The sequence below is a fragment of the Centruroides sculpturatus genome, unplaced genomic scaffold (genome assembly GCF_000671375.1).
Source record: "Centruroides sculpturatus isolate CEXI.00-Female unplaced genomic scaffold, Cexi_2.0 scaffold68, whole genome shotgun sequence".
Taxonomy (NCBI): domain Eukaryota; kingdom Metazoa; phylum Arthropoda; class Arachnida; order Scorpiones; family Buthidae; genus Centruroides; species Centruroides sculpturatus.
The window spans coordinates 167,549-185,284 of record NW_019384331.1 but is presented as its reverse complement, the minus strand read 5'-3'; the positions used below and the strand labels follow the sequence as shown (position 1 = coordinate 185,284).

The following is a 17,736-nucleotide window of genomic DNA, read 5'->3' as shown; positions in this document are numbered from 1 at the left end:
TGATTAGTGAAAAAATCAATGAGAAAAAGTATTCAGTTAATTATAACTCTACAGAAATGAATTACATATAATCATCTTAATAATCAAAACTTTTTATTACAGAAAATTTGTAAATAATACATAAAATTGATTAGTAAAATTACTTAAACCTGAATCTCAATCCAATTTCATTATCTAACTGTCAATTAAATTAATATCCATTCTTTTAACTGAGAGTGCTTTTATAAAAAAAATTAAACTTTTANTATATATAGACTTTAAACATTAAAAAGTGTGAAAATTATACAGACTTCTTGCATCTACACCTGTAATATTTACAATAGCACTTATTTAAAATAAATGAAACAACCAAACCGTATTATATCAATTCCCATTAAAAATACTTAATTCTCTGTTAAAATTCGAATTTCATTTTATTTTCTTGTTACTTTTACTGTAGATGGTGTTGGATCGCTATCCAAATCGATTGGGCATTTTGCTAGACTTCTTATACAAGATTGATTTCCAAATACTGTAAACTCCATTCTCCTGAAAAATGATACCTTCATCTGAATATATCCTAGTATTAAATGTAAAAGTTTATAAAATTTTCATTATTTTATGTTTTAAAAATAATGTCGGAAATGTTTTTACTCGAATTTTAATCTCAATGCTATCAATTATTATATCGTTCGGAAGAATAAGACATGATAAAATATGTGATATAATCGCATAAAAGACGGGAAACGGATGAAATTTCTTCTGAATAAAATGCCTGATCTGGATAAGAATAACCGCTAATAAGGTTTCCTCTCAATTGAAATTATATATTAAATTTTGTTCAGGAGTTACTGAAATATTTTAAAATTCCATAAAAGTTCTTTCATTGATGAATTGATTTCATCTTATTCGTTTCTTATTCTGCAATCTTTACACAAATTTTAACAGTCCTTTCGCATTTTTATAAATATCAAAGGATAGCAATATCAGTTACAGTGGAAAGCAGCAACTTTGCTTCCTACCTTCTTTTTTTTTTTTTTTTACTAAAGATTATGATTATGCGAATCTCTCTCTCCCTTCAGTGATGAAATTTTTATAGATTCATATATTCATGCAAAGCATGTTTCGTATAAATTATTTTAAAAATTTAAGTATTCTATGTAGTTTGTTCTTAATAATTTTTTTTATAATTTTGTTTTTATTTTAATATTATAAAAAATTTCGTCTGGTTTTATTTTATTTTCTAACTTAAAGTTTTGTGCCAATTCTCTTGGCTCTTCATAATAACGCAAAACAAATTAGATATTTAAATATTTTTTATTATGTTAATATATGCATTTATATATATATATAAATGCATATATTAACACAATAAAAAAATATGTATATATATCGCATGTATTTAGTAAATTTGACTGCAAAATTCTAAAAGTTATATTCGTATTTTTCATATTTATTCAACATTATAAAATTTTTTTAGCTGAAACAAAAAGAATTCTAGATGTTAACATTTTTGTGACATTTTAATTATCTTAATAGAACATTGCGATAAAGAATTTTGGTAATAAAGTGTACACGCTTTCTAAAATAAAATTGAAAAAAAGTAAAAAAAATTCATTTTTCTGGAAATATTTTTATGTTCAAAGACAGAAGGAAAAAATTCTTGTTTGTGTCATTTTCTTGTCGTAAGTAATGTTAGAGTCTTCTTTCCTTGTTTGGCATCATAAAAATAATTAATAACAATTAAATACATTAAGAGGATTAATTGCTTAACTTACTGCTTTCCCTGTTAATAATAATTAATGATGTATATTGAATTATAGATTTTTAAACTCGAAAAAGATGGTAATGTTAATCATTGATGTAGGTGAATGAGGCGTAGAATCAATAAATTTTTAGTAAGAGATTTCACACAGATCTTAATATAGTCATTGAAAGCAGCGCAGATCAAGGAGACCAAGAGAGTGGAATAATTATGTTATGATCAATAGTCAGATATATGCTTATGGAGAAAGACTGTGAATCCCCTTAGGTGGATCAATAGAATAAAAACACAACTGACGAAGTAGGCTGAGAAGAAGCACCTGCAACCAAACTAACGGTCTGGGAATGTTCAGATGCTCTATTCTGCTACATCTTTCTCTTCCCATCTCAACCCTACCCGATTTTTTTTCCTCTTTTCGCAGATAAAAGATAATATATTTTTCCTCAGTCAGAAGCTAGGCAGGTGTTAAGATGAAATTTGTGCAACTAATTCCCTTCCTATATTTTTATGTGTGAACGTATCGCAGATTTAAAATTTTTAAATTGTTACAGTTCTAAATCCCACATCATTCATTTTTAATTCTTTTTCTTCTTTCGTTTACAGATGTCATTAACCTTTTAAAATTGAATTTAAATCTAAACAAGAATAAATTAAAATAGCATCAAAAATTGCAACGAAATAACCATTTAAACAAGATTTTTTTCTTTTTTTGATAAACTATTATTTAACAAAATTAAATTTGACGTAACTTAAGCGTTAAGTAGAGAACATTAACTGATAAAAGATGCTGGATTTATGTTCGGAAATTAAACCAAGATAAAGAAATACAATTATTGTTATCATTTTCATCTAGATATTAGCAGAAGTCTACACACGTAAACAGGCTCAAAAGTATAACACTCGATTTTTAAAAAGTATTACAGAGAATATTTCGATGATAAATATTGAATACTTATCTTAAATATTCTCTTGAGAATATTAAGCACTAAAAGTTAATGCTTTCGACATTAACTTTTAGTAATTAGTGGATTAAATAGCTGCGCGTTTGTAAATATATATATATATAAACTATTAACGGTTATATATTTTTCTTAAAAAATCAAGGATAAAGTCAACGCCTTCTAGTGTCAATTAAAGTGACGTTTCCACTCGAGAGCAATCCGTCATGTCCATCTGACAAAAGTAACCGATAGTCGATATTGTCCCGGCCAAAAGACTACAAAAAAAAGTTGTTTCACTTAATATGAACTGAAATGCTAAACTTCCGTCCGAGTAGAAAGCTTTGCTAATAGTTCTGGCTCGAGAAAGTTTTGTAGAATATTAAATAAAAGAACATAAGCACAAAGGAAACATAAATTATTTAACTTTAAAAAATTCATATCAATTTTTTAATAGTGAAATTTATTAATAAAAAAGAAATAAAAGTTCGTATATTAATAAAAATATTGCATCAATTAAGGCAAATTATTTTAGATTTTTTTATTTCTTGACTAAATTTTCGAATTTAATTTTTATGTTTTTTTGTGACAATGAAAATTCGAAATGAAAATTTTTCTTCCAGACGAAAGATAATTTAATAAATATCATGATTTAGAAAATGGAAAGTATCAACATTTCACCAAGTGATGGTACGATGATAATTAGTTAGAAATTTATTTTTGTTTCATTCGTTTTAATAGGATAAATGGCTGCTAAATGGAGTTGTGTTTTCTTTTCCTTGGGGAATAATTATTCGTTATTTGAGTTGTTTAAATAAATGTGTAACACGATTAGTAAATTCTCTCTCAGTAGTCATTGGATATGGTATTTCTCAGATCTCTCTGAAAATGAGTAGGCCTTTTCTGAAATAATAAATTAAATTATATACTCGTATATTACTTAACTGCGTCGAATAAAAGTGATTCTGGGTTATTTTTGTCGAAGTTTAACATTTATTATATTTATTTATAGTGTTTGGTGATAGTCCTCCCGAACCCGCTCCCGGTACACTCCCTTCTAGAACCACTCCTCCAGTTTACCATATCGAAGCACTGGGAAGAAGGCCCAGATTGGGATATTTAGAAAGCGAATGCGAATCAGAACCACCTTATTTACCTAACATGCTGTCAGGAGGATTATCTTCGTTTGAATCACAAGGTAAGAGCTTAAGCGGATAATCGAATGCACAAGTGTGCTTCATCTCTAGGGAGATTTGAATAAATTTTAAATACCTTATATTCTCGATCGAATCGATCACCCATAGGACATTTTGAATAAATTACTTTCCGTATTGGATTATATATGCACTTTGAAAAAATTATTTGTGCCTCGATCGATTCAATCCTAACTTTGGGATTTCTTTGGCAGACATTTCCACATTAAATCCAACTCAGACGGTTCCTGATGCAACGGCGCCATCTTGCACCGGTGAAGATGGAAGAACGAATATCAACAAATTAAATAAGACGGATAACGAAAGGTAGGAGATGATGGCGAATTCGGAATTATGTCTTGGACGACGGAAAGGTATTAAGAGCTAGAGAACGAAGTGATGCGAACAAAAAGAATGGATAAAAGATTGGCATGCGGGTTGAATGACACCAGACATCGAAAATGCGCTTTGTGTTTTGTTGTCCCAAGTCAATCTGTTGTTCGGGATATATTGGTCGTGTTCTCTCTTGATTTGGTATTCGACCGTTTCCTTTTATTTCTTTATTCCTCTTGGCATATTTGCATATTCAGAATTCTCGCTCCATTTGACATTTTTACAAATTCATCATAATAACAAGTCGCATTTTCAAAACCGGTAAAATTAAAATCAAATTATCATTTATGTAGAATACATTATTTTTGGTTTTTATTTAATTACGTTATTATTTTCTTAATTAAATTCTTGTCCATTGTAATTTATTTCCTAGAAATAATTTTATTGGCAGGAATCAACCATGTTCTATATTCATATTATGAAAGCAAACTCTTGAAAAAATTTTTAAGCAAAATAATATGAATGAAGACTTAATATAAAATCTTATTGCATAAAGTTACAAAACCCTTTATTTCAATTTATTAATTGTTGCTAGCTAATCTTTGCATTTGAATTATTGTCATTTATACTTGAATTCTTGATTCCTTTCTGCCAAAGTATGTTTAATTTCAAAATTAGCTTCGCAGGTTATTTTCATCCATATCTTTTCTTGCAGGATATATAGTCAACCGCAACAGGTTTTAATTCCTAAAACTGAGGGAGCGACCTCGGCAACCAGCACAGCCACCACAGCCACTCCTAGTGCGCCTCCTACAAGTAGTCCAAATACGGGAGGGCCTACTTACAGCAATCCTTTACCAGTATTCTGTAGCACGCCTAGTTCAACAACGGGCCCTATGGTACCTGTTCCTAACTGCGTGAATCCTCAACTTATCCAACCAGCCACGGCTCCTGCTAGAGTCAGGCAACCTTTCTCTCCAGCTTCGGCATTTTCATCTACAGCCATCTCTTCATCGAGGTTTCATTTCCAGAAGTCTTGTAGCCATAGATGTTCTTGGAAGATGTCTACCATTGTTCTTATATTTGTAACTACCATTCTAACGGCAACAATGACTTATTTTGCAGGTTGTAATTAAGTTCTTATTAATTACATAATCTGCAATTCATAACTTTATATTAATATAAAAATGTACACTTATCTCTTACAGCTATGAGTTCTCTTAGCGTTTATCCAGAAAGCAACAAACCGTGCATTGTTGTTTCAGATAGAGAAAACACTAGAAGTACTACAGGTCCTACAGAGCTTCCAACGAACATTAAAGGTTATAAATTTTATTTATTTTATACTATTTAAGGATATCTTTATGTATAAAATATATTTTAAAATCAGGAATAGGACTTCCAGCCCAATCTGCTTGTTTAGTGGGGTTAACGGACACGGCTATTTACAAAAAGATTATATTGGGCACAGTTCTAACGAAAACTCTGCCAGCACACGAATCGTGGAATGTTTGGTTTAGTCAACTAGAATCTACTTTTGTTCGTTTCAACTTTTCGGTTTCTCACGGTACTCGACTAGCTTTTTTAGCAAGGAAGAACGAACCACCTTCAATTACTGCTTATGATATTATGGAGGTGATAGCCGATGAGCACCGATTGTACAAAAGAGCCACGATAGTGAGTATTTTCTAAATATTTTAGTTATAATTTTATGATTAGAAATGATCCCTTCACAGACGTTGAAATGATTAACAATTTATCATCATTTAAACATGAATTACGATTGAAATATTAATTAAATCGTTATCAAATTTTTCGTTAATTAAAAATTTTGAAAAATAGAAAAAAGGGAGAGTTTTAAAAATGTTTTAAAAAATATTGAAATGTTTAGATGTGGAGAAACATTACTTAACTAATATTAATTACATCAAAATATTTCATTTGAGTTTAATTACTTATAAGAAAAATTTTAGTTTTAATAAGTAAATTTAACTCAGATAAGAAGAAAATTGAACTTTTATTAAATGCGTCTTAAAATTAATTTAAGATTTGATCAACTGAATTTGAAATATTAAAATTATATAAATAATTTAAGAAGTAGCTTTTTAAAAGAAATTGTTCATCACTAGTTTTAATTAATATAGCGAATATCCGAATTAAAATTGCTATTTGGCATTTTAGATTTTTTTTTCAACCAAACTATTGACGAAAGAAAGTAAGCAATGTCTAATTTCAGTAGAGAAGATTGAGTCATTAAATTCAATTGTTTCCGCTAACTTTTATTTAAGAAACATGTTCCCTGCAGAAACCATAAATGTGTGCTAGGACAGTTAACAGGAGCGAAAACGAACAATCAAGATTTTCTTCGGCATCCTTACATCTGGTGAAATTACCCATTGGGTCAATACAAAGGTGCTTTTCTATGACTTCTTTTTTCACTATCGGAAAAGTCGAATCAAATAATCTTGCTCCTTTGTCGTTAGAAAAGTTATGGAAGAAAAAACTTGTTCTTGTGTCTAGCTTCCATAAGATCTTCATTCTACAAGCCAGGCAAAGAATTCTTGGTTAAAATCTTCCAGTATTGATTGTTGTGATAAAAAGCAGTCAGGCAAAACTCTTTCTAAATTATTGATCTAATTTCGACTTACTTGATAGGTCCACGACGGTCGGTCTAAAGAATTATCTCATCCAAAACTTAAAAAATCTTTACCTTGTCCAACTTATTATCTATTATTGAACTTCTTTCATATCTACTTGAGATTTTTTTAAAGATGTGTTAGTTTTTTTTCTTCAGAAATTGAAGTTGTAACATTAGTTCGGCGGGAGATCTGTGGTTTTAGCAATTCTTTTCTTCTTTTTCGTTGAGAGATTCCATTGACACTTCTCTTTCACTTTTATAACAGTAATTTTTAATATCGCATGACAGCTGAGATTGAGTATGAATCGAAAGAATTAATTTAATAATTTCTGCAAAAGGATTCTCTAATAACACAGTTTAACTGAGAAAAAAGCATGATAAATTGCCGATCTCTGAATATGGTAGTTAAAAATATAAAATCAATAAGTTAATCCAAGAAAATCGAGGCAATTACAAAGTGTGTAAGTGTTTCGGACGTCGGATACGTTGCTGCAGTTTTTGATTTAAACTATAAGTGCAATAGTAAATTTCCTACTTCATCCTGATAGATAGAGCTATTTGTTAGAAAATATAACTGTTGAAGTCTGATAGGTGTAGGAATTAAAGTCAATGGACAGAATCTTTGAAAATTTCGCTCATTTCTGACGTATAGTAGCAAATATATTGAACAAGTAAAGCGGACTTTGTTGCTATAATCAAGAATTATGATCCTTTTAAATTCACAGCTAATGTATTTGTTATGCTGACTTCAGTCATATCCAATTTGCAGAAAACTAATAAAATAGGTCAACATATGAAAATTTAATTTGCCTTTTATTTAACGTATCATAAGCATAATTAAATTATACGATAGTTGCATCATATGCATTATTCAATTTACCCATTGATATCACAATTAACTCCAATTAAATAAAATTATCTCTGTTTTAATTTTCCGTTCATTTTGATTATTTTTACAAGTATAAATATCATATTAGAAATTAATATTTATAAGCCTTTATATACTGTAAATGAATTTTGAATTGTAAATTAGGATTTTAACTATTCATTTATTATACTTTTTTAGAGTTTAAGAATAGAATTTGATAAGAAAATTATTTTTCTGTAGAATTTTGATTAGAGAAAGTAAAAAAGAACTTACAAAATTGATTAACCTTTCAGCAACACGATGAAGTTAAATTTTTACATCATCTGGACCCCGGTACTTGGTACATATCCATTATAAATGACGATAGTAAAGCCGTTATTGTAAATTTTCACCCAACAGCTGCTCGTAAGTATTTTCTATTTAGCTGATAGAATTAAAATTTCAATTTTAATTAAAAGGATTTTATTCAATTTATTTCTCAAAATAATTATAATTAGCAATTTAAAATAACCTTGATTAATGAAAAAAACACGGCGAATCGAGCTTTGAATATGGCGTTAATTGCATTAATAAATAAACAATAGGGAATCATAGGAGACTTAATCTCTTAAGAGTCTCATTCGAAAACTTAGTGGCAAATGAATAAATTATTTCGGGAAGAGACAATTTACTGAACTAATTCAACATGTTCTTAGCATAGCAAGATAAATACAAGTCAAAACAATCACGGAGATAAAAGAACAAATTACTTTTATGGCTGGTTAATTATGAAGGCATAGAAATTGTGTAAATTAATTATCAGCAGTCTAACATATTAATTAATAATCAGTACAAGTAATCTAGAGTTAAACCTCTCGAGAAAAATATAACTTTTTTATTCTCTTGTTAGTAAAGAAGTTTCCAAACATAATAAAGTTGGTGTGAAGAAACGATTATACTTTTTATTTTTTTCCTCCTTCGTTAATATTTTTAATTAATCGCCAGAAGAGAAAATTAATGTTTTTTTTCATCTTAACTGTAATTTACTAAACTCTCTTCTTTAATAAGTAGACCAATCCATTTGTCTCCTACTTATTAAAGTCGCTATCTCAATGAAAAATGCCAAGTAAATCGATAAAAATATCAAAAAGAATTTTATATATATTTTTCGATCAATTCTTTTATTGTTATCTTAGACTAATTAATGATTATTGGTTTGACTTGTGTTCTTTAATGTTTTTGTTGAAGAAAATAACTTTTGGAGATAATTGGTTAGTTTTCAATTAAGCAAGAAATGTGGTATCTCGGACAGCATGAGGGTATCAATTGTCTTAAATAAATGAAGGAGAAATGCTCCTATCTCTACTAAATTTAAACACGATAAGAAAATTTACTGTTACTCTAGCTCTTATTGTGTAACTAAAATAATACTTTTAGATGTTACGTGATATCGATCTGCTGAATTTAAATTAGTTGTAACTTTAAAAAATAAATTTTTATTTTTAACTCCAAAACAAATTTATTTCTCGAAATGAGTTATATTTACTTCTGGCTTTTTATAATAACTAACCACATTTTGTCCGAGTTTAATCTCAAAAAGTTTAAATAAACCTTAAACAGCCATTTAAATTTATTTTAAATCGAAATTTATTTTGAAAAATATTAAAACTTTAATGTAAAAAATAGCTGAGAACTTTTATAAGTTTTATACAAAGAAATATAGCTATAAACCTTGCTCGGATCCATAATCTTAAAAAGATAAAAATGGTTAGTTAATCTAAACTATAAAAGCGAAATCCTTTGGTCGAACGTTACGGCAAAACTGCAAGAAAAAATGAAATAAATGCAATAAACTTGGCTATTATTCGTCTAATAAACTCTCTTTACAATCTAGAAATACCATAAATGCGAATCTACTTAAATTGGTATGTTTTCATGTGAAACGAATCATAACTTCATTACTCCAGTTTCCAGCGGCTTGATAACGTACTTTCGAAAATTGTAATTTTACGAGCGATGCACTTTTAATAATAATAATAATATGTAAATACATAATAAGACATCTCATCCGAGATTGTTTTTATTGTTTTCGATTTGCAGGTGACATTCCAACGACGTGTCCCAATGATTGTCATGAACACGGTAACTGTCACCTAGGAAAATGTCATTGTTTCCCAGGCTACATTGGTCCCGATTGTGCAGACAGTAAGTATTTGTAACATCTCATTTCATTCGTGTGCAATTCATCCAACTTAATCAAGTAGCCACGCAATATTCGCTTCGTAACTAAACTTAAAAAATTAATTACTCCAAGTTTCATTTAAAATTTAATTTTACCTAACAATTTTATAATTAAAACAAAGTTATTTATAATAATTTTAAAAGAAATTTATTCCCGTTAATAACATTTGTTCCCATCCCAAAAGACGATAATAGCGATGTTATAAAATTTTCAAACCTGTTTAAAAGTTTTGTTTGAACGGAAATTGCAGAAAATGAAGTTATATATTTATAATCATCGAGTGTGAAATGAATAACATTACTTCGATAAGTGCTCGCTTCATCAAACATCTAAAATATACACGAATATGCTCGAATGCACCATAAATAAATGGTTTATGAAGGTCCCCGTATGATTATCTGTCAAGCATAACGCATTAATAGTATCTATAATATAATTACGAATATACCTTTATTCCTAATTATATTATTCCTTTATTAATGTTTATGAGAAGAATCTATACATTAAAGATGAGCATTAATAATAGTCATTATTATAATGCAAATTAATGAATGTTAACGATAAAGTTTTAAAAATCCAGTAGAGAAAAGAGGAAGAAAAACGATTTTAAAGCAAATTATTAGTATGAAAATTAAAAGGATGGAGATATATCATCATTTTACAGTGACTTAGAAACTGTTAAATTAATTTGAATTCATGTGAAATGTTGCATATGTTCAGTTTTGAAATAGTCATCTTTCATCGCATTTGATGAACGAGCTCATCTGAGAATCAGTCGCTAGAAACTTTAGCTTAAGCTATCTAAAAGTCGATTAACCCATTCTAAATAGCAAATGGCTACGTTATACTCTAAATAGTTAAAGTATTCGAATGTATGATTAATTTTGTGTAATATAGAATTACTCTAAATAAAAGTGGAGATATTTTATCTCGTTTAAAATTTCATTATTAACATAATCTTCTTGTGGATAATATCTTAAATAACGATACAGGAAAGATTTTACAGGAAATAAATTCGAAAATTTCACACTCAAGCAACCTTTTGAAATCTCAGTAGAGATTACAATTGATAAAAATATGCATAAAGTATGTTAAATTATTAATACAATAATAAGGAGTCGTAATCTATAGTTTAGAAAATTAGTCCTATAGAAAGTAGGTTATAAAAATCGAAATGATGTAATTAATATTTATAAGCCTTTATATACTGTAAATGAATTTTGAATTGTAAATTAGGATTTTAACTATTCATTTATTATACTTTTTTAGAGTTTAAGAATAGAATTTGATAAGAAAATTATTTTTCTGTAGAATTTTGATTAGAGAAAGTAAAAAAGAACTTACAAAATTGATTAACCTTTCAGCAACACGATGAAGTTAAATTTTTACATCATCTGGACCCCGGTACTTGGTACATATCCATTATAAATGACGATAGTAAAGCCGTTATTGTAAATTTTCACCCAACAGCTGCTCGTAAGTATTTTCTATTTAGCTGATAGAATTAAAATTTCAATTTTAATTAAAAGGATTTTATTCAATTTATTTCTCAAAATAATTATAATTAGCAATTTAAAATAACCTTGATTAATGAAAAAAACACGGCGAATCGAGCTTTGAATATGGCGTTAATTGCATTAATAAATAAACAATAGGGAATCATAGGAGACTTAATCTCTTAAGAGTCTCATTCGAAAACTTAGTGGCAAATGAATAAATTATTTCGGGAAGAGACAATTTACTGAACTAATTCAACATGTTCTTAGCATAGCAAGATAAATACAAGTCAAAACAATCACGGAGATAAAAGAACAAATTACTTTTATGGCTGGTTAATTATGAAGGCATAGAAATTGTGTAAATTAATTATCAGCAGTCTAACATATTAATTAATAATCAGTACAAGTAATCTAGAGTTAAACCTCTCGAGAAAAATATAACTTTTTTATTCTCTTGTTAGTAAAGAAGTTTCCAAACATAATAAAGTTGGTGTGAAGAAACGATTATACTTTTTATTTTTTTCCTCCTTCGTTAATATTTTTAATTAATCGCCAGAAGAGAAAATTAATGTTTTTTTTCATCTTAACTGTAATTTACTAAACTCTCTTCTTTAATAAGTAGACCAATCCATTTGTCTCCTACTTATTAAAGTCGCTATCTCAATGAAAAATGCCAAGTAAATCGATAAAAATATCAAAAAGAATTTTATATATATTTTTCGATCAATTCTTTTATTGTTATCTTAGACTAATTAATGATTATTGGTTTGACTTGTGTTCTTTAATGTTTTTGTTGAAGAAAATAACTTTTGGAGATAATTGGTTAGTTTTCAATTAAGCAAGAAATGTGGTATCTCGGACAGCATGAGGGTATCAATTGTCTTAAATAAATGAAGGAGAAATGCTCCTATCTCTACTAAATTTAAACACGATAAGAAAATTTACTGTTACTCTAGCTCTTATTGTGTAACTAAAATAATACTTTTAGATGTTACGTGATATCGATCTGCTGAATTTAAATTAGTTGTAACTTTAAAAAATAAATTTTTATTTTTAACTCCAAAACAAATTTATTTCTCGAAATGAGTTATATTTACTTCTGGCTTTTTATAATAACTAACCACATTTTGTCCGAGTTTAATCTCAAAAAGTTTAAATAAACCTTAAACAGCCATTTAAATTTATTTTAAATCGAAATTTATTTTGAAAAATATTAAAACTTTAATGTAAAAAATAGCTGAGAACTTTTATAAGTTTTATACAAAGAAATATAGCTATAAACCTTGCTCGGATCCATAATCTTAAAAAGATAAAAATGGTTAGTTAATCTAAACTATAAAAGCGAAATCCTTTGGTCGAACGTTACGGCAAAACTGCAAGAAAAAATGAAATAAATGCAATAAACTTGGCTATTATTCGTCTAATAAACTCTCTTTACAATCTAGAAATACCATAAATGCGAATCTACTTAAATTGGTATGTTTTCATGTGAAACGAATCATAACTTCATTACTCCAGTTTCCAGCGGCTTGATAACGTACTTTCGAAAATTGTAATTTTACGAGCGATGCACTTTTAATAATAATAATAATATGTAAATACATAATAAGACATCTCATCCGAGATTGTTTTTATTGTTTTCGATTTGCAGGTGACATTCCAACGACGTGTCCCAATGATTGTCATGAACACGGTAACTGTCACCTAGGAAAATGTCATTGTTTCCCAGGCTACATTGGTCCCGATTGTGCAGACAGTAAGTATTTGTAACATCTCATTTCATTCGTGTGCAATTCATCCAACTTAATCAAGTAGCCACGCAATATTCGCTTCGTAACTAAACTTAAAAAATTAATTACTCCAAGTTTCATTTAAAATTTAATTTTACCTAACAATTTTATAATTAAAACAAAGTTATTTATAATAATTTTAAAAGAAATTTATTCCCGTTAATAACATTTGTTCCCATCCCAAAAGACGATAATAGCGATGTTATAAAATTTTCAAACCTGTTTAAAAGTTTTGTTTGAACGGAAATTGCAGAAAATGAAGTTATATATTTATAATCATCGAGTGTGAAATGAATAACATTACTTCGATAAGTGCTCGCTTCATCAAACATCTAAAATATACACGAATATGCTCGAATGCACCATAAATAAATGGTTTATGAAGGTCCCCGTATGATTATCTGTCAAGCATAACGCATTAATAGTATCTATAATATAATTACGAATATACCTTTATTCCTAATTATATTATTCCTTTATTAATGTTTATGAGAAGAATCTATACATTAAAGATGAGCATTAATAATAGTCATTATTATAATGCAAATTAATGAATGTTAACGATAAAGTTTTAAAAATCCAGTAGAGAAAAGAGGAAGAAAAACGATTTTAAAGCAAATTATTAGTATGAAAATTAAAAGGATGGAGATATATCATCATTTTACAGTGACTTAGAAACTGTTAAATTAATTTGAATTCATGTGAAATGTTGCATATGTTCAGTTTTGAAATAGTCATCTTTCATCGCATTTGATGAACGAGCTCATCTGAGAATCAGTCGCTAGAAACTTTAGCTTAAGCTATCTAAAAGTCGATTAACCCATTCTAAATAGCAAATGGCTACGTTATACTCTAAATAGTTAAAGTATTCGAATGTATGATTAATTTTGTGTAATATAGAATTACTCTAAATAAAAGTGGAGATATTTTATCTCGTTTAAAATTTCATTATTAACATAATCTTCTTGTGGATAATATCTTAAATAACGATACAGGAAAGATTTTACAGGAAATAAATTCGAAAATTTCACACTCAAGCAACCTTTTGAAATCTCAGTAGAGATTACAATTGATAAAAATATGCATAAAGTATGTTAAATTATTAATACAATAATAAGGAGTCGTAATCTATAGTTTAGAAAATTAGTCCTATAGAAAGTAGGTTATAAAAATCGAAATGATGTAATATATATTATTAATATTTTAGCTAAATTTGGAAAGTGATAATTTTGATAAATTCGATAATAAATTTATATAAAAGTTCTGATTTTTTCCTTAATATTTTTTATGTGACACCTCAGTTTTATAATTGAAAAATATTATCATTAATTTTAATGCTGCGTGTCGGTTTTTTCCTTTTTATATGTAAAATTTACATATTTTTTGGAGGAAATGAGGAAAAGTCATAACAGATAATTTCTTTCTTGAAACTTCTCCTAAAATTTCTAAAAAAATTCATAAATTGTAGTTTCTTTAAAATAAAAAATAAAAAAGCAGGTATACTTATGTCTATAGTTTTTTAAAAAGCTAAATAATAATTATTCATTCAAACAAAGAATTATATAATTTGAATTTTACAAATGAAACGACAAACAATAATTAATTGGTCCTTCGAGATTGAAATAAAGAGAAATCATTTATTTTCTTCGTTTTACGAATTTTTCTTTTCATTATTAATTTAACTAAAGTAAAATTTATTTTAAAAAACATTACATATAGAAAAATTTTTGTAAGAAATATGAAATTTACAGGATATTTTAAGCTATTTACAAGTTTTTAAAACTCGATTATATTTAAAGCCTATTAAATTATATTTAGTTTACTATCACAAACTTATCATTAATCATTTCGTAATTATAATTTTAAAATATTTCATTATCATTACGTTTCTAATTTAAACAGCATGAAAAAAATTATAAATTATAAAAATTTAAACGACTAATTTATAATTTTTTTCACTTATACTATTTAATTATAATTAAAATATTCAACGATCGTTACCAATTTAAGTTATTTAAACGGGAAATTACGATGGAAATTTCGATCAGTTTCTCTGCGAAATCAATCTAACCCTTCGAAAAACGAGTGTTTTTAAATTTGCCATTTCAGTATTATGTGAAATGACATTTCCAATTTGATTTTTACTGTCTACATGTCTGTAGATTTAAAGAGAAAAAATACTTTCAACCCACTCGAGAACAATGAAAAAAAAAAGACTTAAATAGTTTATAAAAGTATTGAATTTAAAGATGACAAACTGAGACCGGGAGGCAAAAAACCGTTTACCGAAATTCATTTATTTAAAAAGGAAATAAATGAAAGAAAGATATTTTCTTTAATTTGAATTAAGAAACCATAAATATATATAATTTATTGTACATTCCTCATATTTCTGTGACCCATCACTTGTTATCTAATCCTGTAAGGATGATTTATTGTTAGAGTATCAATTTTATTTTCCAGGAATTATCGAAAGAAAAATACGTGATAACATTGTACGAAATATAACTCACGATTTAAAAATATATAATTTATCAAAAACACTTGTAATAATTTCGCATGTAGTTTATTATAATTGTATATAAATTAAATAATTGTCCGTAATTATATATAATTTAATATGTTGTGGCCGAAGAGTTCAAAGAGTGATCCTTTAATAAATCTAATTTTCTCTGGAATTTTTAATATAAAAAATGAAGCAGATTCCTGGTTAATTCTTTAATATATTTATATCTCAATGAGTAATGTCTGTGCAATGAGTCGATGTTTAGTGAAACGACAGTCGAAATCGAGATTTTCGATTGAATAGTGTTTCTGTAAACGAGAATCTCATTTATCCGAGTTTGTCTTGATGCTGTAAAGACTATCTGAGACTATCCCATCAATGTTTGTTGACTCATTCTAAACACTAGAGTCGTGTGCAAAGCAGATGTGATCAAAGGATAGAGGTGTGAATAAACATTATTTGATAGCTATAGCCAATAAGAAGCTGGTGCAGACACGGAATCAGCATCAGTATTCGTGTAAAAATATCCAAAATATGTTGGCAACTCTTAACAATTGATTTTTCGTCGGTGTTAAATTCTCTAGTAAAACAAACTATCCTTTTATCTACACTAATTTTATGTAGGCCATTCGGGTTCAAAGGCAGTACAAACCGTCAGAGTAATTAGTGGTAACTGCTTCCATGGGAGTGATACCAGTTTAGGTGAAGGCATTCTGCTTTAATTGCTATTTCAGCTTCAATCAGATAGTTTAGACATCTAGTAAATAAACCATCGAGAATATGGGAGTTGCGCTATCTCGAGGGAACTTCAAATCAGTCGCATATCGGAAATTGTCATTAGACTCGAGTGACTACGTTTGTTAATAAGAGTAATGGAAATTATTATAATAAATTAGGTCATTTATTGATTCCATATTAACTTCATTACATTTATATATATATATATATATAAATGTATATATAATATATATTTGTTGTAAACCGTAATCGATTCCAATCTTCTAAATGTTCCATTACTCATTTGTCTAGATGAAAAATTGTTCATCCTTTGAAATTTATCTTTTTTAAACAAATGTAAATATTGAACCCATTTGTATCGTTTATTTTAGGTGTTTGTCCGGTTTTATGTAGTGGTCACGGTAGGTATGTTCATGGTAGATGTAGATGTGAACCCGGTTGGAAAGGTGCAGAATGTAGTGTCCAGGCTGATGAGTGCGAAATTGCTGATTGTAACGGTCAGGGAAGATGTGTGGATGGTACTTGCCAATGTAATTCTGGTTACAGAGGATTGCACTGCGAAGAGGGTAAGTATTTGTACTGCTTTTTTTCCGAATTATAGTAGAAATAAATGGTTATGTGTTCTATAAAGTTGTTTTTACCTTAGTTATGAAATATTACACAATAAGTTCTACTGTTATATATAAATTATATATTATTTTGTGAAATTTTCGGTGGTCAAAATTATAATGATTAAATTAATACATACTCATTTTTCTTATAATATTAATGTTAATAATAATTTTCGACTATAATATTAATGAAGTAGAATATTTTCTTTAAAATAAATGCTTGACATGCGAGGTAACACGACAGTAATTATTATTTATTAACCTGTATATTTAAAAAAATTTATCATCATTAAGCATTTATTATTTTATATTTTCTACTTTCCTATTTTTAATGTATTATATAAATATATGTATTTCTGTGGATATGTGCATCTAGATTCAACATTATTGTTATTATTCAAAATATTTTTAGGCCCATATAATATAAAAAAAAGCAGAAGAAGCCTTTCAATATTCTTTATTTATATATTATCTTCCATATCACGAAGCATAACAATTTTCTTTTATTTTATATATTTTTGTAGACGTTTCAATGGAACTGTGTAGTTTTATTTATTTGTTTCCGTGCTACAATACACTGGAAATCTTTTAGTGGAAACCTTTTGCATCTGAAATGATTACAACAAAGTCAATGTAAAAAATTTGAAAAGAAAAGGA

At 27.7% G+C, this 17,736-nt stretch overlaps 2 protein-coding genes and 1 long non-coding RNA gene across 10 annotated transcripts in view; all 3 read left to right on the top strand.

Annotated features, from left to right (window-relative positions):
- Positions 1–17,736, top strand: part of LOC111629896 (teneurin-m-like) — a 174,156-nt gene that overhangs the window by 134,353 nt on the left and 22,067 nt on the right. The gene's annotated exons all lie outside the window — the stretch shown is intronic.
- Positions 3,359–10,965, top strand: LOC111629935 (teneurin-3-like). Its single transcript, XM_023373897.1, has 8 exons — positions 3,359–3,574; positions 3,695–3,880; positions 4,091–4,202; positions 4,924–5,333; positions 5,417–5,530; positions 5,599–5,885; positions 8,008–8,119; positions 9,794–10,965. The coding sequence occupies exons 1-8, from the start codon at positions 3,571–3,573 to the stop codon at positions 9,910–9,912; spliced, it is 1,344 nt and encodes a 447-aa protein (XP_023229665.1). The 5' UTR covers positions 3,359–3,570; the 3' UTR covers positions 9,913–10,965.
- On the top strand, positions 11,273–17,054 carry LOC111629944. Its single transcript, XR_002757426.1, has 3 exons — positions 11,273–11,411; positions 13,086–13,190; positions 16,840–17,054. It is a non-coding gene; the product is annotated as an uncharacterized LOC111629944 (long non-coding RNA).